This window comes from Vipera berus (genome assembly GCF_964194415.1).
Source record: "Vipera berus genome assembly, chromosome: 1".
NCBI classification, from domain to species: domain Eukaryota; kingdom Metazoa; phylum Chordata; class Lepidosauria; order Squamata; family Viperidae; genus Vipera; species Vipera berus.
The window spans coordinates 95,608,376-95,635,541 of record NC_138202.1 but is presented as its reverse complement, the minus strand read 5'-3'; the positions used below and the strand labels follow the sequence as shown (position 1 = coordinate 95,635,541).

General features: G+C 37.9%; 1 protein-coding gene across 2 annotated transcripts; it reads right to left on the bottom strand.

Moving 5' to 3' along the window:
* TCP11L1 (t-complex 11 like 1) lies at positions 1-24,522 on the bottom strand. Of its 2 annotated transcripts, none has more exons than XM_081318231.1 (11): positions 24,283-24,522; positions 21,685-21,760; positions 18,387-18,561; positions 14,947-15,079; positions 13,807-13,927; positions 12,419-12,639; positions 11,069-11,205; positions 7,988-8,175; positions 4,584-4,765; positions 3,796-3,968; positions 1-3,322 (listed from the first exon to the last, which is right to left on the bottom strand). In XM_081318231.1, exons 3-11 carry the CDS (start codon positions 18,544-18,546, stop codon positions 3,114-3,116), a joined length of 1,524 nt encoding a protein of 507 aa, XP_081174357.1. In that variant the 5' UTR covers positions 18,547-18,561; positions 21,685-21,760; positions 24,283-24,522; the 3' UTR covers positions 1-3,113. The 2 variants fall into 2 exon arrangements, with proteins under 2 accessions (XP_081174357.1, XP_081174358.1); XM_081318232.1 differs by lacking the exon at positions 24,283-24,522 and adding an exon at positions 22,322-22,346.
* Positions 24,523-27,166: the final 2,644 nt, after the last annotated feature.

Below are 27,166 nucleotides of genomic sequence, written 5' to 3'. Positions count from 1 at the left end.
TACAGCATAAAAATTATTAATTTATTACAGATGAATTACCATCTCATATTAAAGATGCACATACAGCATAGATAGCAGCAACAATGAGGAAAAACATCAAGCTTGTCACATTAACAATTCAAAAATTCCCATAAATACAAACTATCAAGACAATTCTGATAAAACACTAAATTTCCACCAATAAGGGTTTTTCAATTGCTGTCTTATAGCAATAAAATTGGTAGATGGGTAAATTTAAATATCAGATAACAGCTAACTGATCTTAATGAAAAAAGGTTTAACATAAGGGTTAATTTTCCAGAATTGGTGAGACTAAATGATTAGGTTTGGCTTTTACAGTTACTGACCATTCTTTCTTTTAATGTTAGCAGCACTAAGTTTTAGACTACTTGTTTACATAAAACATTTGGATTCCTATTTTTTGCTTATTAAAATTCTGAGGCATCAAATTTCAAAAGGAAGGCATTTACAGAAACATTCTTTAACTAAAAAACTAACCCTGCACAAAGTGTTCAGTGATACATACTGAACATGTTGCATTGAAATAATAATAATAAATTAAAAAAATGCCAAATCCATTCTAAACATCTGGCTGAATGTGCGACCAGACATAATAAATTAAAATTTATATATTACCTAATTCCCAGCATCTCTGGGCAGCTCACAACAATCAATAAAGAAATTATTAAAAGTCAATAAAACAATCTAATAAAGCTATGTCAGACCAATTATTGTTTAGTTTAGAATACGAGCAGATATTTTGTTTCTGAGTAATTCTAATTAAAAGGATTATTTGAGTAAAAAATCTGAGATCTGCCACCCTATAAGCTTTTGCTATTTGACAAGGCTCAGTTGTATTTAACAGAGTCGCCATATTGCATCCATCTTTCCAACTAAAACTTCTCTGCTTTATTATTCCCATTTTTTGAATATAACTTTCATTCTAACCCATAACACTTTTTAGTTCAGCTACCTTAATTAATAGGTAAAGGTAAAGGTTCCCCCGCACATGCGTGCTAGTCATTTCCGACTCTAGGGGCCGGTGCTTATCTCCGTTTCAAAGCCGAAGAGCCAGCACTTATCCACGGACGGCTCCGTGGTCATGTGGCTGGCATGACTAGATGCCAAAGGCGTACAGAAGGCTGTTACCTTCCCACCGTAGTGGTCCCTATTTTTCTACTTGCATTTTTACATGCTTTCGAACTGCTAGGTTGACAAGCTGGGACGAGTAACAGGCGCTCACTCTGTTACGCGGCACTCGGGATTCGACCCGCCAAACTGCCGACCATCTGATCGACAAGCTAAGCGTCCTAACCCACTGAGCCACCACGTCCCTTACCTTAATTAATACAATAAATAAATAGACTTTACTTTATTAAACTTCCAACACTGGAAAGCAATCCACCTGTAATTCTGCTTGGGAAACCCAGTTATTTTATCCAAAAAACCATATTGTTTCATGTTTATGAATTCTTGAAATTAATTTTTAAGGTAGCCAAGCAGATTTCAATAAATTTATTGGAATATAATTGTATAAGTAATGAACTATCTTAACAATCTTAACATAAGAATCATGTAAACATATATGCTTATGTAACGTATAAATCAATAAATGTTTTACATCCAACTGAGCAAGAGCTATGAATACATAGAAGCATCTTTCTTCCCTATGGATTGAGCAGTCAGATCTGAGCACGTGAAATTCTGTGCTGCAGGCCTAACGGGGAAGGTGAGACAGAATCCATTTATGTCTACTAACCATCTAGAGTGCACTAATCCCAGTATTTGCAACTAAAATAGCAACTGAACTAGAAGTTTCATATTTTCACTACTAAGGAGGATATAAATTAGGACTATAATCTGTCTTCTTTTCTAATCCCAAACTTTCTATATATAAATATTCAATAACATTCAGTGGATCGATCTTACTCAACTGCTTCAGCTATAAAGGTTTGCTTGTCTTTAGTAGCATTTTATACTACCTTAATAGAAAACTAAGAAACTAGGAAATTATTTACTTGTTCTCTGAGATTATCATTTTTATTTCCTTCTTAATGGTTAAAACCTCATTCCATTTTATATCTGGTGAAAAATTCTTATTCAAGGTCTCGTTCGTATTTGTTGCAAAGAAAATCTACACGAATACTGAGAAACCACTCTTTTCAAGAGTTCTCACAGGTCAAAAGAAAAATACTTCCTTGAGTCTACAGGATAGCATTCTTATGAATAGGGAAATAAAGAATTGGAAAATATGCTACAAAAATATATGATTTTGACCGAGTATCTGCCGGTACAGAAACAAATGCTATAGAAAACCATGGCTCGCAGAAACACAAAAGAGCCTTGACTCGCAGAATACATATAAAGTGCTTTAACTACCAATATTCAAACTACTTTGCATTATGCAAACAGGATAGTTTTCATAATTACCCTAATCGTGTTGCCAATGGCCATTATGGCTAATAAAGGTATACTGTATACCAAGCCAAAATATTTTATGTATATTTTACATAACGATATTTGATCACTGCTATTTGGAAATTTTTGTTAGGAAAGCTGTTTCTTTAAAGGTTTCAATGTTTCTTCAATAGATGAAAGGTAACCACAGTGAGCCAGCAACAACATCCAAGCATACGTTCACAATTTTTTCCCATGTGTGATTCCGCTTTGATAGAATACAGCAAACCACTTGATTCCTAAACGTATCTGTATTCCTAAACTACTGGCTGAAAGGAACAAGTGGAATGCGGTGAGGTAAGCGGACCATGCTGGGGACTTCTGGAAAAGTCCCGTGGAGCAATTCTTGAGATACTGCATTTTACCCTAAATGCATTAATGTATCTGCCCCAAGTGATGTTTTAAAGAGAAGCCTCTGAATAGCAGTGGGCTGTGTAGGGAGAGGTGACACAGAAGGGCACAGAGCATGACAGAACTGATTGTGGGGATCCTAAAAGAACAACGGGTCTCTGAAGGAAGCTTCCATTTTCCAGCCTATAATTCTGACAAAAAAAAGAGTAAAAGCAGACTAAAACAGCCTTCTGGTCCTGGACTGGAGCCCCACTGTTGAGGGACTGCATACAAATGGATCCGGCATTTTTCAGTTTTCTTCACAGCTAAGGAAACTCTTTATTCAATATTTTGCTGAGGATTGCATCATAATAAGGACTGAAAACCAACTTGTTGTAGTCAACCAGGCGAATATACTTGATAGCAATCTCCTCCAGCTCTCTCTGAATTGGGCCCAATCCACCAAGCACAGGAGGAAGCGATTTCTGATGACCACAAGCAAGGTAATTCTGTAAAAACAACTGGATCCTTGAATCTTGAGAAAAGAAGAGAGTAGGTAAGACAACTTAAAAAGTCGTAATTTATCTTGTTAATTTATCTAGAGCCAAACTAAACTTATGTGTCATATAAAGGATTCTGCTGCTTTCTGATTCAAGGAACCTACTCCAATAATAAATAATAAAAGTTCCTTCAGCATAATTGTCTTTTTACTCCAAACATCGCAATGCATCTTTGTATTCCAAATGCACCCAAAGATATAAAATATAAGGGGTCACATCTTGTTTTTTATATATCTGCAAACTCCTTAATTTTTTAAAACCACTATATAATTCGTTCACTTTGCTAAAATGAATTGTTTATGGATATAAAAAAGATAGCCTATCACAAAGGTTATCCCAAATAATTTCCTTTTTAAAATAACATCAACTTATGGCATGTGCTCATATATGAATATGACTTGCAGACAATTACAAATTGCACAAAACTCATTTTATCTATAGCCCATACCTATCAGTTTGCATACAACGTTGTCAGGATTAGCAAGAGCCTGGATCTGTCCTTTAAGCACAATCAATTTTTCAGGTGTAAACGGTGTGAAGCCATGCTGGGAAAGGCAACTGTTAACTTCAGCACAAATCTTTTCGCTTATGACAGCCAAAGTTTCACTCAAGTTGAAGGAACTAGAGACAAAGGTTAGAATTAAAGAATGATAAAAGCTTCCATATATTACAGTAGAATAGCTCATATGAAAATTTAAAACTAATTTATCTGTCAGCAAAATCATAAGCCTTGCCCAAAAATAAAAACCAATAAGAAACCCTGAAGAAGAAAAGTGGCATTAGTGGAAACTGTCCCATCATTTTTGTGCTTTGTAAATATAGGAAATTAAATTCATAAAGAAATGACAGTGATGGAAAGTAGCATTTCCTATTCACACTAGGAGTTAATTATGATTGGGGGGGGGAATCCAAACCTGCATTTTTCAGAATGCACATGTTGAGTTCATTGGCAGCTTTAGGTTAGCTGGCTGGCTGGGAACACAGAGTCTTTAGGCCCAATAGACCAACTTGGGTAAGGTTGAGGTCAGCTGATTTTAAGCAGGTTCCTTATTCTAAGTTCAGAAACATCTGCCAAGCGGTTTATAGAGAACTAACATTCCCAAAAATTGTAAGGCTTTTTATTATCGACAGAAGCTGGGGAAAACATATGGATTCTTTCAAATAGGTAGGCCTAAGCTTCATGTCAATACCATTCAGCTTCATAGCATAAGTGACCAAAATCTGCAAGGTACTCACGGAAGGTGTAGCCCTGTCAACAATACTTTGATAGCCATTTTGAGCTTGTTGGTAAAAGCTGGCAAATCAGAAAGAGCTGTGCCTGCTGCATTGAATGTGACCAGAAGAACAGCACCAATCAGAATAAGCTGGTCCAATTCCAGCTGCATTTCCTGGAAACGGCTTTGGTCCATTAACACAGTCTGCAAAAATATTTTCAGCATATAAAATGGATTTAAGTTTGGAATATAAAGAATGGCAAGGTGCGGTAAACAAGAAATCTCACTGCCTAACATAAGTGGGTTTATTCAGAGTTCTTAATACAGTTAACTTCCAAACTATTCTAGATAGTTTTCAGAGAAGTAAGCAGAAAAGAAAATGTAAAATTACACAAGACCAATGAATCAAAAGTTGTATAATTCCTTCTGATCAATTACTATTATATCTCAATTCAAGATACACTTCTCTATAATGTCCCATTGAGTTTCTTCAATTAAAAATCATGAGAAAGTTGAACACTGCCAGGTTCACAGTATTATAAAAGATATTGGATTCCATAACTTACCCCGAGGTTGTAAATCTGCTGTAGTTAAATCATTTTGTGCAAAGTTCATATACCAATGAACAGAATGTTCCAGTTTTTAATTAGCTGATTAGTATGGAAACCAATACAGATAGCAATTTCTCATAAATCAAGACATGCTGTGTACCAAAACAGAGCAATCAAAAGAACTGGAGAGTCATCCAAACTTAATTTATTTACAGCAATATCTGTGACTGATACAACTCATAAATTCTGGTTTTAACTTTAAAATCCTAGGTAGTTGGGGACCACAACCTCTGACCTATATAATGTAGACCAGGGGTCAGCAACCGGAAAAAGGAAAAGAGCCACTCAGAACCGGTTCCATCACACGAACAAAAAATTGGGAGCCGCAAAAAGTGTGTGCGCATGCGTCCACACATGCGCATGTGCAAAAAACATTTTGCGCATGCACAAAAACATGAGGCACCTGCGCGGCAACGGGTCTCCCCTTTGGAGAGGTGCGCGCGCACCTCCGCCCGAACGGAGTTCTCGGCACTAGTGGCTTTTGTAAAGCAGGAATTGCTTCCAGCGGAGTCTTTTCCCTCTATTTTTTTTTTTTACAATAAGTTTGTCCTCCCTCTCCCCTCCCTCAAAAATAGAGGGACCCGGTCCGAAGCGCTAATTAGAAACATCATAAAGAGAGGGAGCGAGCCAGGAAGCTGGTCCTCGCCTACAGCGGCCAGGCCCTGGTGGCTTTTAAAAGCCCGGGGCCTTGCCAGGAACGGAATTTTTAAGGGAGGGCTGTGAGAGGAAAAATGGAGGATTTTCACCTGGAGGTTGCGGGGGATCTGGCAGCTTTCCAAATGCGACGCCATTGTCCGTTCGGGCAGAGCTGCACGCACAGCTCTCCAAACCTTTGGAGAGGTGCGCGCGCACCTCCGCCCGAACAGCGGTTTGGAGACCTGCTGGTGCCAGTTTAGAAAGCTGCTGCGGGCCGCGGCAGCTTTCTAAACCGGCACCAGCAGGTCTCCAAACCGCACCTCCGCCCGAACACCAGCAGGTCTCCAAACGGGTGTTCGGGCGGAGGTGCGAGAGAGGTGCGCGCGCAGCTCTCCAAACCTTTGGAGTGGTGCGCGCGCACCTCCTCCCGTTCGGAGTGGTGCGCGCGCACCTCCGCCCATTCGGAGAGGTGCGTGCGCACCGGGTGACTGGGAGCCGCAGGAGACTGCGATCTAGACCATATTCCAAGAACTGATTCATGCAGTAAGCATTGTATTTGGTTAGATGCATATGTCTAAGACAATGTGTCATTTTGGTAATAGTTTGGATCAGAAGCAAAACGTCTTCAAGGAAAAAGAAAGGAAGTCCAGTTGCCTCTTGAAAAAGCACCTTTGGGACAGCTCAAAACTGAATTCTCATTTGTCCCATTGTTGAGGTCTTTGTCAGTGCTGCTTTGAACTGCACAAGTATTAGCAGCTTCTCAAATAGTTAGTAAGCTTACTGATATTTATTTTATTTTAATCCCATTTATATCCCGCCCTTCTCCGAAGACTCAGGGTGGCTTACAATCTAAGCACAAATCAATGTGCTTAGCAATAGCCTTCATTCTATGTATATGCCTGCTTATTAGGGCTTTCACCCCACCCCCCCAGCGGCATTATTACAAAGTCAGCTTATTGCCCCCAACAATCTGGGTCCTCATTTTACCTACCTCGGAAGGATGGAAGGCTGAGTCAACCTTGAGCCTGGTGGGACTCGAACCTGCACTAATTGCAGGCAGCTGGTGTTACTTAAGGAGGCATTAGTCCACTGCTCCACCAAGGCTCTTGCCATTAAATTATTCCATTGTCTCAGATACACTGTTTCATGTATTTAAGAAAAAGGTATAGCCTTTTTCTTAAAACTCCAAGAAACACAATAATAAAAGGGCAATTAATTCTCTGTGAAAATAAAGGATCCAGTATGTCATCTATATTTAATTTCACATAGGCTTGCTCTCTAATGAGGACTAATAATTATTTGTACCCATGAATGTACATTTATGTGATACATATGGAACCTTATTTTTCATTTTTTTAAAAAAAAATAATTTAATTACAGATTTTAGAACAGAGTTTCACAACCTTTTTGGCTTTGCGGACCGGAGGGGGGAAGAGGGGAGGGTCCCCCACGGGTGGCTGGCAAGCATGTGTGCGCAGCTCCAGTTGCGTCGAGCGGTGGGCACGTACACTTGTGCAAGTGAGGATGCACATGCATGCTTGCCTGCCACTCAGGGACCTGGTTCTGAATGGCTCACAGCCCAGTAGTGGGTCACAGCTCGATGGTTGGTGACCCCTGTTTTAGAGCAATAAAAGATACAAATTAGAAGAAAAGAGAAAAAAAATGCAAGAAAAAGAAGTGTAAAAAGAACTCCCAAGTGACTTCCCCCCCTTCAATGCAAGTATAAACAATTCCATAACCTCTTTGCTGCCTCTTACCTAACAAATATAAAACTCTTCATCCAGTAAGCTATCTCTTAACAATAATCAAGTCAAATATGTAACGTCTTCTTCAATCCAGTTACCAGCAAAAGATCCAAACAAAGCTCTAAAATTTTAACATTAATTAACATATATAATACTCAAGATTCTACATATCAACTCTTAAGTGTAATACAATTTAATTTAAAAGGCTTTCAATGATCCCAATATCCTAATGTAAACAAACTAAAAGAAACTTCAAGTTTAATATGATGGAGATTTTTCTTTTCCTTTACAAAAAGACAAGCTCCACTACACAACATTCTTGGATTAAATTCTTCATTGCCTTAACAGGAGGGGTTAAGAACAAGGCTGATTTAAAATCTGTCCTAAGATTCCACACAGTTGTTATCTAGATTTCAAAAATTAGATATAGTTACTTCTGGAAAAGGTTTCTGCAGATGATTCCACTTGAGTAGTTGGATATATGCATGATTTTGTACAGCAACAGGACTCAGTGCAGGAACTTTACTGGCAGCTGCAGCATCATTATTATTAGCACAGGCAACTTTGGACTGCAGATCAACCATGGCTTCTTGCAGCCATTCAGTCACAAAATCTAAGGAATCTATTTTAAAGAGAGAGAGAGGGAGAGTGATTTTTTTTTCATTCAGTCATTATTCCACCAATTCATTTATTCATTTAAGATAAATGTATACTGCCTTTCCAGAGTCCAGAGTGGTTTATAAAATAAGTAATTGCCATATAGTTCAGTATTCAAAAACCAGACCTAAATTTAAAGAATACATTTTCAAGCCTAAAAATAAATGTTGGCTTTGTATCTTTGGAAGGTACTAACCAGGGCTCAATAACTAAGAAAGCCCACTTAATTATTCGATATTGATTTCTGATGAGACAGGAACTTGAAAAAGAGAGTCAGAAGATAATTTAAATTCCATCTAATTTTTCTGGACTTTCAAATTAAAAGAATTTACTTGTTTAATTGGTTGGCTGTTAGGTTTGTTAAAACAAAAATATATGAACACCTATTCTAGATTATTGTTGTCATATTAACATCATCCATTGTCCCTAGAAGCCATACTTTTTAAACATCTTCCTACAGACCCAGTCAAAAATCCATTCTATTCCCAGGTTGTTGAATACAGCCTGACCGATAAGGCAATCTAACATATTTTTCATCAGGATTGTACCCATTTATATGGACTAGTTCTAGTAAATTTCTCAAGTTAAATAGCTACAAACATTTTCAAGAATGTATTGGGTTATTCATTAGTCCAAATGTTTAAATGTAATTAAGAAAAAAAACTACAAAGGATTCACATCAATTAAAGAATGTTAATTCTTCAGTCCGTGTAAAATCTCAAACACTTTAAAAGGCCACTTTACTTAGATTAAGACTTTGAAGTGCTCCAACTGATGAGGTAGTGCATCAGAAATGTAGTGCTCCAACTGGTTACTCCGCTGATCTTCAACAGTCTTCTGTGCATAAATGAGTACACATTTATAAGTACAGAAGGCATTATTCCCTGGAGCAAACAGCCCACCTTGAAGGTTTAATTGGGAAGCATGGAAGCAAAGTCCCTTGCTTTTCCATTTTAGACAAGCCTCACAAATCACATCAATGACTAGAGTTCAAACATCTCCAGAAAGAAACAACATTTTTTCTTGTGAAAGATCAAAGCAGAGTTTAAGTCATGGCAGCATGTCACTGGCAGAAGAGCTATAATTAAAATGACTATTTTCCTAAAATGGAAGCCCTGCTTCAAACATTTTCAATGTCCTGAAGTGCTTTAAAACCCTACGAAGAATTATTTATAAATAAATCATTATTTAAAATCTGGTATAATTAGGAAACTATTCGGTATCAGTGTACTTTAAGGCATGTTAAACATATGACTATCATTTTTTTAATTGGAACAACTTACATTATTTGTAACTCAAGAATTCAGTGGGTACAGGATGAGCTAATACTGGACTCTTATTCTGTCAGAAAAATATGCCTTCCTGATACTAAGAAATTTAGCACTTCTATCACAAATCCATGTTCAAAACTTCTTAGAAGCTTGGAAAAGGCAGAAACAGATTCAGGGCCTAGATTCTTCTGCTCTTCTCCAATTTATTATCATCTGAATTTTAAGTTCACAGATAAGTATGGTCAAGGAATGAGAAAACAAGAAGATTTAATTAAAATGTGTATTGATGGGAACTGATTGTAAAGTCTAACTTTGTTTCATCTTTCCTCAAGCTCATGAGATTTTATCAATCAAGAACATTAACAATGTTGGAAGAGTAAATTACATTTTATTTATTTAAACTCAAAGGAATATGTTTAATGTTATATAAAAACTGTTTTCAAATACGATAAAATATCTCTTCAAAACGTGGGAAGGTGATAACTTGAACCCGATTGGGTAGGCAGTCCTGTAACTACTAGGTGCTAAGCCAAAGGGCTTTATAAATGAAAGCTAATACTTTAAACTACTTTGAAACTCTTCTAGACTCCACCACTCTCTACGATAAGACTTGCACCTGAAACTTTTCATGGCTATGTCATACAGATGTTAATCACAAGGGGGAAATCTCAATTCTCTGGTACCCTACCACGGGAACAATAGTGGGCCAATGTCTCTTTCCCTATACTACCACTGAGTTAGACTTGAAATCACTAAAGAACAATGCACCAATACCAACCTCCATGGATGCTCAGGGAGGATAACAAGTCAATGGCATCAAGGAGGAACAAAATTGGTGCACTTTCCCATCAAGGTCCCACCAAAAGTCACCAATTAGATCAATGCTGCCTCTATTCCACGCCTAGGACCATGATGGAAAAGTGAATTATCTACTTGATCTAGATTTTTCTGCAGCTAAATACTGATATGCTTCAGAACCTTCACCAACAACCTCAATCCAAAAAAAATATTGATAATCTCTCAAATCCAGGTTATCACACACACCTAGCCCCATATAGGAACCAGGAGGGGCTTAAATCAGGTCTACAAGTGGAAGGGGTCATAAACTGAATTTATCATCAAATTGATAGGTGCCACCATTTCTTATGCCCATTTAGTTACTCATTTTCACCACTAAAACACTTGAATAATTATGGCTACCATTATTGTCTGTTTCTTCCAGGACATTTACAATGGTCCAACGCAAGAGATAAATTCCAGTTTGGGGAATAGCTGCCAGATTTACATAGCAAAGCCCATGAAATCGGGTGTAATTTTTTATTTGGAACTATGATATATAAAGATGTTGGAAATAGCACTGACCATGCAGGTATTTGGTAGTAGTTTTTAATTTGTTTTGATTTGCATCATTCTGGATTGGGGGGGGAACAGGGATCAGGGGGATATCTTATTGAGTTTTTTATTTAATATTCTTTTGATTACTGAGCAGTTAAGTAAGTTGTTAAAAATGAAACTGAATATTCATGCTGAATCCACTTCATAATTTCCATTTTATCATTTAGTAAAGGAGGGCAATAAAAATCGTACTTGGCTGTTTTTCACACAGTTCCTGAAATTTCTTTCTTTCATATTCTACTGACTGCTGCATTAAATGTGGCCTAATGCTACTGACAGCAAAATTAGCCATGTCCATTTTCATCAAATCCAACACAGAGAAAATTGCTCTGCAAAAAATAAAAAGACATTAAACTTTTCAAGATTTAGTCATACTTTTTAAAAAATAAAGCAAACTTTGAACAGTCAAGAAAACTAACTACCCACATAAGTCAAAAGGGAATGAAGAAGTAGTATTCTTTCAAAGAAATGTTATAGAAATAATGAAGTATTATCCAATAGTGGCTACATTGGAATAATGCTTTATGTATTATCTTTATTACAAAGCTCTAAATGACTTACTAGAAGTTTTGTTCTTGAATTCCCACAATGCAGAGATACATTGCTTTCAGCCTTCGTATCTGGAAATTACTGTATGATATTTGAATTATATCTGAGAGATATTAGATTGGAGACAGCTTCATTATTTTACAACTTATCTTTAAATTGCAATCTTATATCTATTCTCTTGGGAACAAGTTCCATTGAATAAATTTAGATTGATTTCTGAAGAAAGACAAATAGCATGATTTTATTCATATTTATTCTGATACCCGTAGCCCAGTTCCTACTGATAGCATATGCCCACTTCAGAGCAATTACCACTTCTGAATGCCGGGGGAGAGGATCTGCCGTGATGAAATGCTACCCATCAAACAATTCCTTCTACACAGAAAAATGGCATATGATGCAAAATCCCAAGCTAATAAGCTTCATCCCAACCATGTGGGGCTTTTTTTGTGGAAGGAATCCACACTTAGTCAGAGGAGCCTTTAAGTAAGAGAACTCACTGAGACTGAGAAAGAAAGAGACATATTTCAAAACATCACTCACAAATAGAGAAGAACATTGCACTCCTGAGCTAATCTGGGGAAAAAGAAATTGAAACAATTCACAAAGAGCCCACTTATTAAATTCATTCATAAATGAAGGTATGGGTTTTACCGAATTTGCAAGATTCTGCATGATACTCCCCCATTTCTTTATCTTAAACCTGATAAATGAAACTTTACTTTGTTTGGATCTGCTGTTTAAGGGGCTTAAAGAACTGGAAATACACGTTACTATGAAACAATACAAGAATTATCCTTAGCCAAAGATTAATCTTTCTTTATTATTCCAAATTTCTTCATTCCTAACATAACATCCCCAATAAAAAGCAAAGAAGAAAATATATTCAAGTAGCCCATATAGCATTTAATGCCTATTAAAGTGATGCATCTGTTTAAGCCATTTTGAACTGAAAACTTATTCCTTTTTTTTTCTTTTTCCCCCCTCTAGCACCTGAAGAGGGGAACAATTTCATGAATGTCTTTCAACTTCTGAATTTCTTCATCTCTCACTGGAGCGCAGAGCGTCCCCATCATTCCAATGATGAATTTTGCCAGCTTAGAAATGTCAAGGGCACCATTCTCAGCCTCCTGTTTTATCAGCTCCAGATCAAGAACTTCAGTAATCTGATTTCTTAATCGAGTATGGCCAGGCAGCAAAAAAGACAAGAGAGCCTGAAAGAAAGTAATGTCCTTTTTGTGAGCTCCTAGTACTAATTACACTGCTGTCATCACCATTCAAAAATAAAAACCCCTACAACAATATTATGTTACTATGAAAAGTGGTCATATAAAAATATAAGATCAAATGATAGATTTCAAAGTTTTATTTATTGAAATCAGACATTTCTCCAACTACATTCAAGATGCAGCTGAATATAGATTTTTACTCTGTTGTTTTTTTTTAAAGCCTCTTTAATGGTTTAATTGGGAAAAAATGAAACAAAGCAAATGAAACAAAGGTTAAGCAATTCTCTCTGTATGCCTTATGTTTTTTGGAACACTTTTTTCTCCCAATACCAAGCTACAAAGAAGCAATGGACAGAATTTCAATATACAAGGCAAAGGCTTTTGTAAAAGGTTATAGCCACTGTACAGCCAAATTGGCATTGTAGAAAGACTAGTGTATTGTCAGGTCATAAACCAGATAATTGGAAAATAAAAAGTCCTCGTACACTCATTTTAGAGCAATATAAAGGAAGGAGACAGCAAAGCAACAAAAGGTATTTCAAAACAACAAATAAAGAATTTGCATCGCCCATTCACGTTTCCAAGCGCAAGAAAACAAATAGATCATGGTTTTAAGAAAGTAAAAACTTTCTTTAATGGATCAAACCAGAGTTTATCTAACTCAGCATACCATATTCCAGTGTTGCAAAAACTGCATCTATAAATCAAAACGGGACACAAAGGCCCATTTTTACATCTTCATTTGGTAATGTATACTACTCCCTTGTTTTTGAATACCTTAGTACTTTTAAGAGTACTAGCAACAATGTAAATGAGATCATTTGGAAGATAACACATATAAATTGTCCTTGCAGCAACCATTTGAAGTTACAATGGCACTGAACAAAGGGACTTATGACCAATCCTCAAATTTCTGTCCATCACAATGCCCCCACTCACATGAACAAAATTTGGACTTTCCACATTTATCACTACCTCCTGCCACCGCTGCTGCCCCCCACCCTGGCTGACTATTCAAAAAACTTTGGAGATCACTAGTTCTACAACTAAAGCTGCATATAGACTGCTGCTACTTCAGTTATTTTTTAAATAATTAGATTTGCAGATAGACAAGAAACATTCAAAGTTTTGCAAATGACAATACTATCTTACCTCTTTAATTTCTCCTACAAGTTTAATTGCGTGATCATATGAAGGTGGGTTTTCTTTTAACTGTGTTTCCAGGCAATCCCAAAAAGCTTTGTGGACAATCTCTCTTACTCTTTTTTCAAGACTGGTAAGCAAAATGGAAGATAAAACAAACTAAATCATAACAATAATATAAAAATAATCAGCATATGGGACTTAGAAGAAAAGCAACTCTGATGTGCAGTTAACTGAGAAACACATTAAAGAAAGGCATGGGTAAATCTCTTGCCAACAAACAGACAGATTATGTATTCAGGAGGAAATCACAATGGGGAAGAAGGCAAAATAATTTCTTGCTAGGCTCAGTGATTACGATGGCAGTAAGAGGAAACAGGTTTTATCACTCATTCATATATATGAAAGGGAATGGCTACCAGAGAAGCTGAAGATCTCCAGTTAACCCAGGTTTTGAAAGCTCCATGTATTATGTACAAAACAAGCCTGTTATCCTGTGTTTGTCTCTATATGGAATTCCATTTTTTAAAAAATATATGACCTTTTCATCTTTGCTGGCAGTTGCTAAAACGATAAAACGTGCTATGAAAAGAAATAATGGAATGCTTGGCCTGGTTTGGGAGACAGCACTCTGGAAGACACCACCTATAAAGAAAGAGTGGCACAACTTGGAATACATGATTTTAAGGATTTTTATTTTTCTACATTCAAACATCCATGATAACTATTCTTCCTTCTGCAAAGCAATCAACACTTTGGCATGACTTGCCCAATTCTTATTGTGTTTTGTTAACTGATACAATACTTGTGTTGTTCATTTACTGTACATTGTGTATTTCATATTGTATTTTTGCAGTTGCATTTTAAAAAATGAATAATTATGTCCTAATCTATTTTCTTCTGGTCTTGACGTTTCCATGGGTATTCTTCCATAAAAGAAAAAATATGCTCTCTTTAAGACTGAGTCTAATGGAGTGTAGAACCTTTCTGAAAAACTTCCACGACATTGGTCTGAGCATGTTACAAATCTATTTCTTAACTGCAGTAGTGACTTCACTTTTGGAGCCATTGGTCATGCTTTTTTTTTCTTTAAGATTATGAATCACAGCCCAGCTGTAGAATTTTTTCAACCCACAACAGGCCTCTTACCTGTTTTCTGGCAAGTCAGCCGGTTTAATCTTAAAATCTCCATTGACAACAATCTCATGGGCCAAGGCCATGTTTGTAACACCTTTTGCTGTATCCATCAGTTCCTCCACTGACACAAACTGAGGAGGGCTAGCTGTGGACCAACGAAATATGCTTCAGGAAATCGTGCATTATACATACATACCCATCATGCTATTCCCTTTCAAAATAAAGAATCCTTATGCAAGGTGGAGAAGAGAACTAAGAAATACTATGTAAAAATTTTCTTTTTTATTAACTGATATAATTTATTCCAATCTTGTTATGCTAATATGATTCATGCTAGTCAACACATTTCTGATTTGCAAATCACCCTAGCTTTTAATCACATCTACACAGTAATTCATTGTCTTTTGTTCTTTAAATTTCTCACTACTCTGGTTTTTAAGGGTGTTATAAGCTCCACATACAAACTGTTCTTGGTCTCCTTTTTCTTCTCAACCCACTCACTCTTTCTTCACATATTTGTTGTACAATTTGATCTTCATTCACTCTTTATATATGATCAAATTATTTCAGATCTGGCCTGCACATTGTTGCCAGACATAAAGCCATTTGGCGCTTCTCAAATTTTGCTCAATTGGAATTTTGACAAGAATCTTCCTAAACATATTTACCTTACTAATGCTTACATTAATCTTTTGTATGAGGAAACAATATAGGCATTCTTCTAGTCATCATGCACAGATACAACCTTCACATATGTTAAAAAAACTGCACTGCCATTCATAAACAAAGCACAGCCAATGTTCAAAGTTTTATCAGTTACAGCAGCTATACCAGCATCCTTACCATTTTTCATCATTCTCACAGTAAATTATTTTTCATAATTTTCTTTTCTTGGACACTTACTTTTATAGTTCCTTTCATTTTCACTCTCTGACATACCATTATTATTCCCATTCAAATCTCTAATTTTTTTCCACTTTACTTTCAACTCAGATTATTTTCACTTTTATTCTTAATTTATTCATCCTGTTGAAGGCCCCATCTTTAGCCTTTTTCACTTACTTCTAAAACAAGTTTATTATTCACATCCAAATCACTTCATTTTCTCAGCCTCATTTGTTGTTTCTTCTAATACTCTTTGCAACTATTTTTATGTGTTAACCATAATGCACAAATATTATGCATAGCACAAATATAAATTCAGAAATTTTCTTCCAACCTTTTTAATATAATTCTTTTATTGTCCAGCTACCTCTTATTATCTAACTACTTGCCTGTCTGCTTGCCTGCCAAATTCCCCATGTTTCTATGGCACTCAGTTAAATAATTATTTTCATGCTGTTATAAGCAGCTTGAATATCATCCTTTTTTTTTTACTTTTCATTCATTCTGTTGGGAGATTCATCTATTTTTTGATACAGGACTCATACTTTCTGTTCTTATAGTCCATTTTATTTTCATTCTCATTCCTTTCTTTACCTTCCTATTCTCTCATGTCTGTTTTCACCCCAAACCAATTCTTGATATTACCAGATAAGGATCTTTCCCCTGTTCTAAGCCTCTTGTCAACTTCCCTCAATGGAATTCCCTTACAGTTTTAGATTTGACAGGGAGTGAAATGATGAAGATGAAGCCACATGGGGAGAAAAGATGGGCTCAATGAGCAACCAACCAACCACTGCTTTATCAATATTTACTTCATATTTATTTATATCCCACCTTTGTATAACTCAAGGCAGCAAACATATCTACAGTAACAAACCTTCCTCCTTCTATTTTTCCTAAAACAGCAATCCTGTGAGGTAGGTTGGGCTGAGAAAGAGTGACTTGCCTAAAGTCACCCAATACAGGAACTAATGGTGGTATACAAAACTAATGAATAAATTATAGACATTAATTAACAAACACAGCTGAATCCAGCAATTTAAATATACTGAAATGTTTATGTGTTACAATTCCTAAGAACCGATGATGTTGTAGTTATCAGGACCAATATTTTAGGTATTAGAAGGAAAATACAATCCTAGTACAGCATGCTAAGTATAAGGAAGTCTTTATAAAGAGCCGTGGTGGCACAGTGGCTGGAATGCAGCATTGCAGGCTGACTCTGCCCACTGCCAGGAGTTTGATCCTGAGCAACTCAAGGTTGACTCATCCTTCCATCCTTCCGAGGACAGTAAAATGAGGACCCAGATTGTTGGGGGGGGGAAATATACTGACATTGTAAACCGCTGTAAAGCACTGTGTCTAAGTGCTATTGCTTTTAATACCAGGAAGCCTTTAATTATGTTGATATAATTCTAACAGGATTCAATTCAAATTTTCCATACTCAATCTCTTTTCATCTCTTTTCTGAGAAAACATGGTCACAAAAAAGATAACATGAAAGCAGCTACATCTAAAAATGAAGGTCTGCCCCAAAGGAGAGGAAATTGAAATGTTGGGTAACATATTATTATTATGGTTGGTTGCACACATTCACCCAGATGTAATCAATGTATTATCATTATTATTTTCATTATCATATCCATACTATGAGTAAGAGATAGTGGCAAACAGAGATCAAGGATAAATAAAGGGCCATCTGTGCAGGATGAAACAAAAATGAGAATGCAAAATAGAATCTGCATTTAGTTCTTAACTCAAAAAATCTCCCAGACTGGAAGACTGAAGATTGGGAAGTTTTATGTTAGCCTGACATTAACTTGTTAATTAGTTTGTTTTTCAACATTTATTGAGACAAGGTACAGTATCATAGCAAAGGTTCTAATGTATACATAGTACATATTTATTTAATATGTGTTTAGTTTAATTTATGATCAAGACCAAAATATCAAACACAGTGGTCAGAAAAAAACAAAAGGAAACACTTTTCCCAGGAAATTAATAATATCAACCATCAAGGCAGAGATAAATCTGCCAGTAGGTGCTGCCAAAATTAATCTCAAAGCTGTTGTATAACAATTATAATCAAATAATGATAGCAAACCCTATACATTTCTGCAGGCATTTTTTTAATTCTAACCAATCCAAGCAAGAAATTAGTAGGAACAGAATTTATTCAGAGCACAGTGGCTGATTAAGTGGGCAGTGCAACAGAATGTCCAAGAGTATCTTGATCATCCTGTTTGGGCAAGGGCCCTGGGGACCTTGTGGTGGCATATTGCTGAATCTTCCTTCCTGGAACATAAATGGTAAGGCATTTAATCTGGCTAATGAAGATTCTTCTATAGAGGAATTAGGTAAAGAAAAAGGTCTCACCATTGCAGAAAAGAGGCTTTGCTCCAATACCTATACAGGTAATTTTCTTGGAAAACACATTAACAGTGAGCAGTTTCTGAGATTTTTTTGAGGTGAGGGTAATGTTCCATTTATCAGAAGAAAGATACATAGATGTGCAGATCAGAAGGAAACTTGCGGGACAATTATTCTGTTGGAATAATTTTGCTTACCCTCAGATATACTACTTCTACTAGGACTTGGTGTGTTCTGTCGAATCTTCTTTCGGACGCACTGCTCTGCATTGTCCACATCAACATTGTCCTGTTGATTATCTTGTGACACATCTGATTTTCCCTCAGTTACATTTGGTATGTTTGGATCCTGAGACATCCTCAATTTTGGTGGCTGAGAAAGATGGAATTAAACATCCATATAATTTTATCACTGCTGTCAAATTCTACAATAAACCATTATTCAATACAAATTTGCATCTACTTGTTAAAGGTGGGAAAAGTAGCATATTAAAATAACGCCCTAAGCAGATATAATAAACATAATTTATTTTAAAAAATCAGCATGATATATTTGATTCAGCAGATTAAGAATTACATGTATGGAGCGTACTCATTTAACAAGCATACTCACACACAAGTTGGATGAAGTGTTTTGTTGGTGAACAACAAAATCCTAGGATTACTTTCAGATTAAACTAACAACCATAGGTAGACACAGTGGGAAAGAAGAGCATTGCATAAGATCTTTGTGTTTGTTTATAGTTTTTTTTATTCTATTTTTCCTTTTGGGGTAGGGAACTTTAAATCTGATACCACCTTATTTTAAGATAAATGTAGTTTCCAAGACACCAAGTTATAAAAGAGCCTTGGTGGAGCAGTGGGCTAATGCTTCCTTAAGTAACACCAGCTGCCTGCAATTAGTGCATGTTCGCATCCCACCAGGCTCAAGGTTGACTCAGCCTTCCATCCTTCCGAGGTAGGTAAAATGAGGACCCAGATTGTTGGGGGCAATTAAGCTGACTTTGTAATAATGCCGCTTGGGGGGGGGGGTGTATGAAAGCCCTAATAAGCAGGCATATACATAGAATGAAGGCTACTGCTAAGCTTGTAAGCCGCCCTGAGTCTTCGGAGAAGGGCGGGATATAAATGGAATTAAAATAAAAATAAATAAAAATAAAATAAGCAACATTCATCACTCGATGAACTTATGCCATACTGAAGTAATACTGCGCAAATTTTTTGGATTGCTAACAAAGAATTAAAGGGAGACTGATATACCTATTTCAAACTTATTTATTCTCATCAGTCAGCCACACACTTCTGAGATTCGAACCTGGGCTGATTGCACATTAGGCAGTTGTTTTAACCTCTAGGCCACAGGCTCTTTCTCACTTTATCAGCTGCATCGGGGAGGGAAGAGACAGGGAAGATATGTCTTGAGTATTTTGAACACCTTGTTGGCCCAAATAAGTAATATTCTATGAAGTAAATGTTCTGAAGATCAAACAAACCAGAGAATTAACTTCAAAGCTGAATGCTATATATTATTGGCTATGGGCCAGATTGATTCCAATTAAACTAGAACAATATATTACGCAATATCATCTCTCATCCCTGCAAGAGGAAATCCTGCTAGGCCTTGTCTCAGTCTTTTGATTAAATATTCATCCAGTTGTCCAAAACATAAATAATTACAATCTCTCTGAGTGTACTGACTGCTAATGGAGAGAAAAAATCTTTTTTGCAAGGCACCGGTTTCTGAGCAGAGTGTGAAGAGCAATGTTTTTGTCGTCTTCTTGCCCAGCACAGAATGAAACAAAACTCATCGCTTGCTGCATTTCCATGTTGGCTAGTGGAACAGCACCCTGCTTTGCGTGAAAAATTACAAACCAAGAGATATGATGCTAAGTGAAAAGGGATGGTCATATGACCAACCTATTGTGCTTTTTTTACTCAAAGAATAGTTGGCATGGCTATAGACATAACACAGAGACATACTGACCAGCAACAGACAAACAGATCTATATCTCTGCCACCAGAGAAAAGCAGATAAGCTGTCTTTATGGATACTGAGTGCCAAGCAGGCCAGTGAAATACTGTATTTGTCTATACACTGTTTACTTGTTTTATTGTAAGCTGTCCCGAGTCACGTATGTGAGATGGACAGCCATATTAATTTAATAGCAAATAAATAAAACATACACCAATCTATTCGATTTCTTGTTTACAGTTACTGTTTATTTTTACTGTTTTATATTCAAAAGTGACTGGCAAAGGAAGGATAGACTGTCAATTTTTTCTACTCTATAATGATGATTGAACATGTATATTTTTATTTGCACAGAGTTGTCAACATTTTAAGCTTAAAAGTTGTCTATTATGAGATCCAAAGTATATTTAGGTTTTTGTGCATATCAAACAGATATTGGAAAATGGCACTTTACTTCCTATCTTCAAAATACTGATGTTTTAAAATACATTCCTTCTCTGAGTGACTATTAGCACATGTATTTTCTTTACAATATTAGAGTCTCCTATAGCTAGCTATAGGTAAAGACAGAATAATCAAAACAAACATACCAACTCACTGCAGATCCTGGTACAATGCAGCAATTGAAAAGGAATAGATGGCAAAATGTAATCCCTTATACATTCTAACCATGACAGAGGTACAGAAAAAAAATCTAACCTCATATTACATTAAAAAAACAATGAAAATAGACAGAATGTAAATAGCTTTTCCTGTAATAATTTACTGTACTTTCAGAAGTACAGAGGAATAAATGTTAAATTCATATAATAAAGGTTATACATGAACCCATTTTTTCATGTTAGGAAACTGCAGAAACTTTTGAACTTCAGTATATGATTTGCACATAACAATCAATACAAATGCATTTTGTCAACACATATATGGGCAACATGTCATGTATAAAATGGTTTGTTGTTCAATCTCAAGATCAAATCTGAACCCATGTTTTAGTTCTAATTTTCTTCTGAGCTTATATTTTTACAATAAGGAAGTCCCTTATTCTAAACAGACAATAGGAGAAAATCTCTTGGAAGGTAACTTTAGACTTTTAACAAACTACACATATATGCTGAAATACAAACGTTAAGATACAGTGTGGTGCAGTGTTTTAAAAATTGGAGGTTAAAAATAATCTAGCTCAAAATCTTTGTCCCATTTTAGTTCATTGTTTCAAAGATAAATTAGTCTTGTCAAAAGAAATAGTCTTTTATAATCCAGAAAGCAACGTCCCTCTAGCAAGCAGACATAAATCATGTGAATGACATTTCATAGAATCTTCTGCATAGTGGTCAACTGTATATCATCAACAAAATATTAAAACTAATAAAGCTTTTTATTAATAAAATAAAATTTAATTTAAAAATGACCTTTATTTCTACAATCAGCTTCTGAATAAAAGTCAGATTACTGAAATCAATTTTCTATATCACTTCGGTTCTGTTTGCTATATAAATAAACGCTTACTTTTCACTTTTAACGTACTTGTAATAAGATATGAATATTTATAGGAAAAAAGATGATAATTTCAAGCCAGCAAAACCAAACAGGATCAAGAGTTCTGTAAGACAAACATAACGGAATTAAAAAAAAAATTTTTTTAAAAAAAAGACAAGCAGAGGTTGAAGCTGAAAGTATATATAACAAACCTTGTTTCTCACAAATAGAGAATGCTAGACTTATTATAATGATTTGTAGGGATTTAAGACAGAAGCCACCAGCACTTTCTCTCAATGACTGCCTTTTTTCCCTAATCATCCCACAAAACTGATTACCAAAATGAATTATTAAAATGAACAAGAAGCAATGGCTGGCAACTAATCAAGGAGAGAACCAACCTAGAAATAAGGAGAAATTTCCTGTCAGTTAGAACAATTAATCAGTGGAATGGCTTGCCTTCAGAAGTTGTGGGTGCTCCATCACTGGGATAAGGCTTTCTGCTTGAGCAGGCGGTTGGACTAGACTAGAGACTCCAACTCTGTTATTTTGTTCTGTTATCAAAAATGATTATGCAGATCTGATTTGGGGAATTTTACAAGATAAATATCCAAGAAACATATTCCAAATCATCTTACCTAATTATAAAACAATGTTTCCATAAAATTTGGCTTAAGGCTCTTACCCAAAAGAAGTCTGATTCTTGAGATTGTTTGATGCTAAACAGATCTGAAAGAACATTTATAAATACTCTTATATGCAATTACAGTAACCAACATACAAACCCAGATTATTTTTTCATTTGAAATCAGATTTATCCTCATGGAAAGGTCAAAAAATAATTATGTCAGCCATAATTGCATGATTTAACCCCACCTCTTTACATGGCCACACATGCAATATGCGTAAAAAGGAGTAGGGTTTATAGTTGCCATACTGAATTGTCATTTTAATTTTTTTAAAAAAAAACTTTCAATAAATTTTAGTCTTTGCCTCCTTTTCATCCAACTTTCTTCCTTGCTCATACCAAGCCTTAATCTAAGTCAGAACAACACATATATTTCTCAGTGTCAGAGTCACACAAAAAATATGAAAATATTCTATCTTCTCATCAGGTTTGGCGATGCTGATTTTCCACTCCCTATCTAGGTTTGTAGATTTTTTTATTTTAATATTTAATGAACTTTAAGTTCATCTATACATTACATTATATTGTATGTATTAAATAGGCAAAAATAACTTAAACTGATTGTATTTATTATCGTGTGTGTATGTGTAAAATCTGGGTTTGAGTGAAATCTTGGTTGTTTTAGAAAACCTTGCTGGCAATGGGTAAATTAACAGGTAAAAATAATTCAATTTAAAACTGATGTATTATGTTTGCTGTTATTTGGGGAGTTTTGTGTAGAATCTGGGCTAGTGTGTGAAATCTTGGGGGCTTTTTTTAAAGGAACTTCACTGGCAACCCTGTTTCTCATTTGTTCTTTCACAAGCCCAGGAATTAAGGTACACAAGAGCTGGAGATAAAAGAAGCAGCATTTGAAATCTTTTCATTCTTGTATCCAAGGATGTCCAACCTCAACCTATTCCAGGTAAAATTCCTCCTCCTTTGTTCCAGAGTATTGGCTCAGGCCAAATAGTGGGAAGCTGGAGAAAAGGAGCAGGAAGGGGGAAAACTTCCACTGCTGTCAATACACATACCCTTACCATTAATCCAAAAGCAGCTAAAAAAGTAAGACCTCAATTGAGTATCCCAGAAAAAAGGCCCCGCCGAATTCAACTAAGTCAGCCTTCCATCCTTCCGAGGTAGGTAAAATGAGGACCCAGATTGTTGGGGGCAATTAAGCTGACTTTGTAATAATGCCGCTTGGGGTGTGTGTGTGAAAGCCCTAATAAGCAGGCATATACATAGAATGAAGGCTACTGCTAAGCACATTGATTTGTGCTTTAAATTGTAAGCCGCCCTGAGTCTTCGGAGAAGGGCGGGATATAAATGGAATTAAAATAAAAAATAAATAAGTCCGTATGGGACCTGGTATTTCCCTTTTCTTCTTAAAATAAATCCAAGTAATAAACGTGCTACCCTTTCTTTAGCATCTCCAAAAAACGACGCCAGGTTCCTACTCCTCCCAGGCATAACTGTACCCGGCAGCTGGATAAAACGCTCCATCTTCTCCAGCAAAGACGCGGGCGGCGGGCTTTCCTCTAACGTTATTTTTCTTTCAAGGCCAAGGCTGAGAGCCGGGGAGGAGAGCCAGGGGCGTCTGAAAGAAGCCCTTGACCACCGCGCTGCAGCGACTGGCGAAGAAACCGTTCTTCTCGCCGTCTCTGCTGCAGCCACAGGATTTTTTTTATTATTATTATTATTAATTATTAATTATTATTATTATTATTATTATTATTATTATTATTATTATTATTATTATTTTGGGTACCGTTTAGCTGCGACCTCGAAAGGCCTTACAACGCCGGCTAAGCCCGCCGTTGAATCTGACGCTGCTCCCAGAGAGCCAGGAGGCCTTTCCGTTTCCCAAAGCCACACGCCCCCTACTCCTATATAGCCCACTTAGTACCGAGAGGGAGAAGGGAAAGGACCGCCAGGCCGAAGTCTCTTCTCTTTCCACCCAGCCCCGGCTGCTTGCTTACCTGGGCGGGCGCCGCCGGCGGAAGGAAATTTTCGCCCCCGCTGCGAAACAGCTTCCCTAACGAGGCTGGAAGAAGAGCGGAAAGCCGAGGCGGGGCGCGGCGCCGGCAGCGCAGTACCAACAGCAGCCACGCGGGAGGCCAGCCGCGGAGCTTCTTGGCGGTTCTCCTCACGGCCAACCGGGGGTCTGCAGCGGGACGGAAGGGGCTGTCGGTCCGCCGCAGAGCGCTGCCATGTTAGCGCCCCGCAGAGGGGAGAGAGAGAGAGAGAGAGCAAGGCTGAGGCGCGCGCGCAGTCTTGATAGGCAATGGCGAGGCGGCAAAAAAAAAAGCGCCAGTCCGCGGACAGCGTTGCTCTCAGACGGAGAGGAGAGAAGGTCTTTCTCTGCAGAGCTGTCGAGAGGAGATCGGCCCGGGTCTGTCTCCCGGAGCCTACTCCAGCAGACCCGGGCTCAGCACCCAGTTCCGGGTCCCCACCCCCTGCATGTGTCCTCCTGTGGCGGGGAGAAGCAAGCAAAAGGACAATCCCACCTCCCCAAAGCCCTGGGGACGACAGCGTAGCCCAGACATGTCAAACACAAGGCCCGGGGGCCAGATCCGGCCCGTGAAGTGGTTTCATGCGGCCCGTGAAGCCATCCTGGAAACAGTGAGGGAACGGCCCCCACTGCCTTGGCCCTGGCCCAGAGACCCTCCTTCTGCCAGAGACCCTCAGATCTGTCCCACTCCTGCCCAGGCCCTCATAGGCACCCTTGATGTGAACAATGTAGAGCTGGCCATGCCCACCCAGCAGGCCACGTCCACCCTGGCCATACCCACCCGGCCCCCTGAGGGCCACCACAATGCTGATGTGGCCCTCAATGAAATTGAGTTTGACACCCCATAGCCCCTTTACGAAAAGCTTTCTGTAGAACGGGTGTCAAACTCAATTTCATTGAAGGCCGCATCAGCATTACGGTTGCCCTCAGGGGGCCGGGTGTGTATGGCCAGGGTAGGTGTGGCCTATTGGGTGGGTGTGGCTAGAGTGCGCATGGCCTACTGGGTGGGCGTGGACAGCTCTACATCGTTGGCATCAAGGGTGCCTATGGGGGCCTGGGCAGGAGTGGGACAGATCTGAGGGACTCTGGGCCAGGGCCAAGGCAGTGGGGGCCGTTTCCTCACTGTTTCCAGGATGGCTTCACAGGCCACATGAAACCACTTCGTGGGCCGGATCCGGCCCCCGGGCCTTGTGCTTGACATGTCTGCTGTAGAAATTAAGTCACTGATTTTTTTTCCCTCCAGCCCAGTACTAGTAATGATGTTTTCATAAGCGTAAAGGTGTTGCTGATTCTTTTAATGATCCTGTGAAGCAGGTTATTGGTAAATGCTAAGAAGAGGTGAATCAATATAAAACCCATGCGAACAAACACAATGTAGTAGAATGCGAAGGAACTTTACGGTACTGTAAGGTCCCAGTCCCTTACTTGAACTTGAGATACCATATCAATCCAAACAGATAACCCAAGCGGAGACTTCTTGATCGAGCAGCACTTTATTTGATCCAATTAAGCAGCTGGGTGGCCAACAATCTGGAACGCTGGCAGTTATGTCCAGAAGTGGCATGCGTTAGAAAGTTGGTAGCGGTGCTTTATAAACTTTGGTAGCCAATGAAAATAAGAAATCAGATCCATTACATCATAGGAAAGACATCAATCATTCCTGTTATTGTTGTTAGTTGCGAAGTCATGTCCGACCCATCGCGACCCTATGGGCAACGTTCCTCCAGGCCTTCCTGTCCTCTACCATCTTCTGGAGTCCATTTAGGCTCACACACTGTTTCAGTGACTCCATCCAGCCACCTCATTCTCTGTCGTCCCCTTCTTCTATTGCCCTCAACCTTTCCCAGCATTAAGGTCTTCTCCAGGGAGTCCTTCTCATAAGGTGGCCAAAGTATTTGAGTTTCAACTTCAGGATCTGGCCCTCTAAAGAGCAGTCAGGGTTGATCTCCTCTAGGACTGACCGGTTTGATCGCCTTGCAGTCCAGAGGACTCACAGGAGTCTTCTCCAGCACCATAGTTCAAAGGCCTCAATTCTTTGGCGCTTAGCCTTTCTTATGGCCCAGCTTTCACACCCATACATTGCAACTGGGAAGACCATAGCCTTGACTATACGCACTTTTGTGGGCAGGGTGATGTCTCTGCTTTTTAGTATGCTGTCTAGGTTTGCCATGGCTTTCCTCCCCAGGAGTAAGCGTCTTTTAATTTCTTGGCTGCAGTCCCCATCTGCGGTGATCTTGGAGCCCAGGAAAATAAAATCTGTCACTACCTCCATTTCTTCCCCATCTATTTGCCAGGAATTGAGAGGGCCAGATGCCATGATCTTGGTTTTCTTAATATTTAGTTTCAACCCAACTTTTGCACTCTCCTTCTTCACCCGCAACAAGAGGCTCTTTAGTTCCTCTTCACTTTTTGCCAATAGAATGGTATCATCTGCATATCTCTTTAAGAACTTGCCAGTTTGTTGTGATCCACATAATCAAATGTCAATGAAGCAGAAGTAGATGTTTTTCTGGAACTCTCTAGCTTTCTCCATGATCCAGCGTATATTAGCAATTTGATCTCTAGTTCCTCTGCCTGTTTGAAATCCTGCCTGTACTTCTGGTAGTTCTCAATCCACATACTGCTGGAGTCTAGCTTGTAGGATTTTAAGCATAACTTTACTAGCATGTGAAATGAGTGCAATGGTGCGATAGTTTGAACATTCTTTGGCACTGCCTTTCTTTGGAATTGGAATGTAAACTGATCTTTTCCAATCCTGTGGCCACTGTTGAGTTTTCCAAATTTGCTGGCAAATTGAGTGTAGCACTTTTACTGCATCATCTTTTAAGATTTTGAATAGCTCAGCTGGAATA

Bases quoted from the DNA above. Each gene is read 5' to 3' on its own strand.
- TCP11L1 (XM_081318231.1), bottom strand. From the start codon at position 18,546: ATGTCTCAGGATCCAAACATACCAAATGTAACTGAGGGAAAATCAGAT. The intron at 15,080-18,386 runs GTAAGCAAAATT...GTTGGTCCACAG, and splicing joins TAGAAGTAGTATATCTGAGG to CTAGCCCTCCTCAGTTTGTG. The intron at 3,969-4,583 runs GTGAGTACCTTG...CTTTGTCTCTAG, and splicing joins TTGACAGGGCTACACCTTCC to TTCCTTCAACTTGAGTGAAA.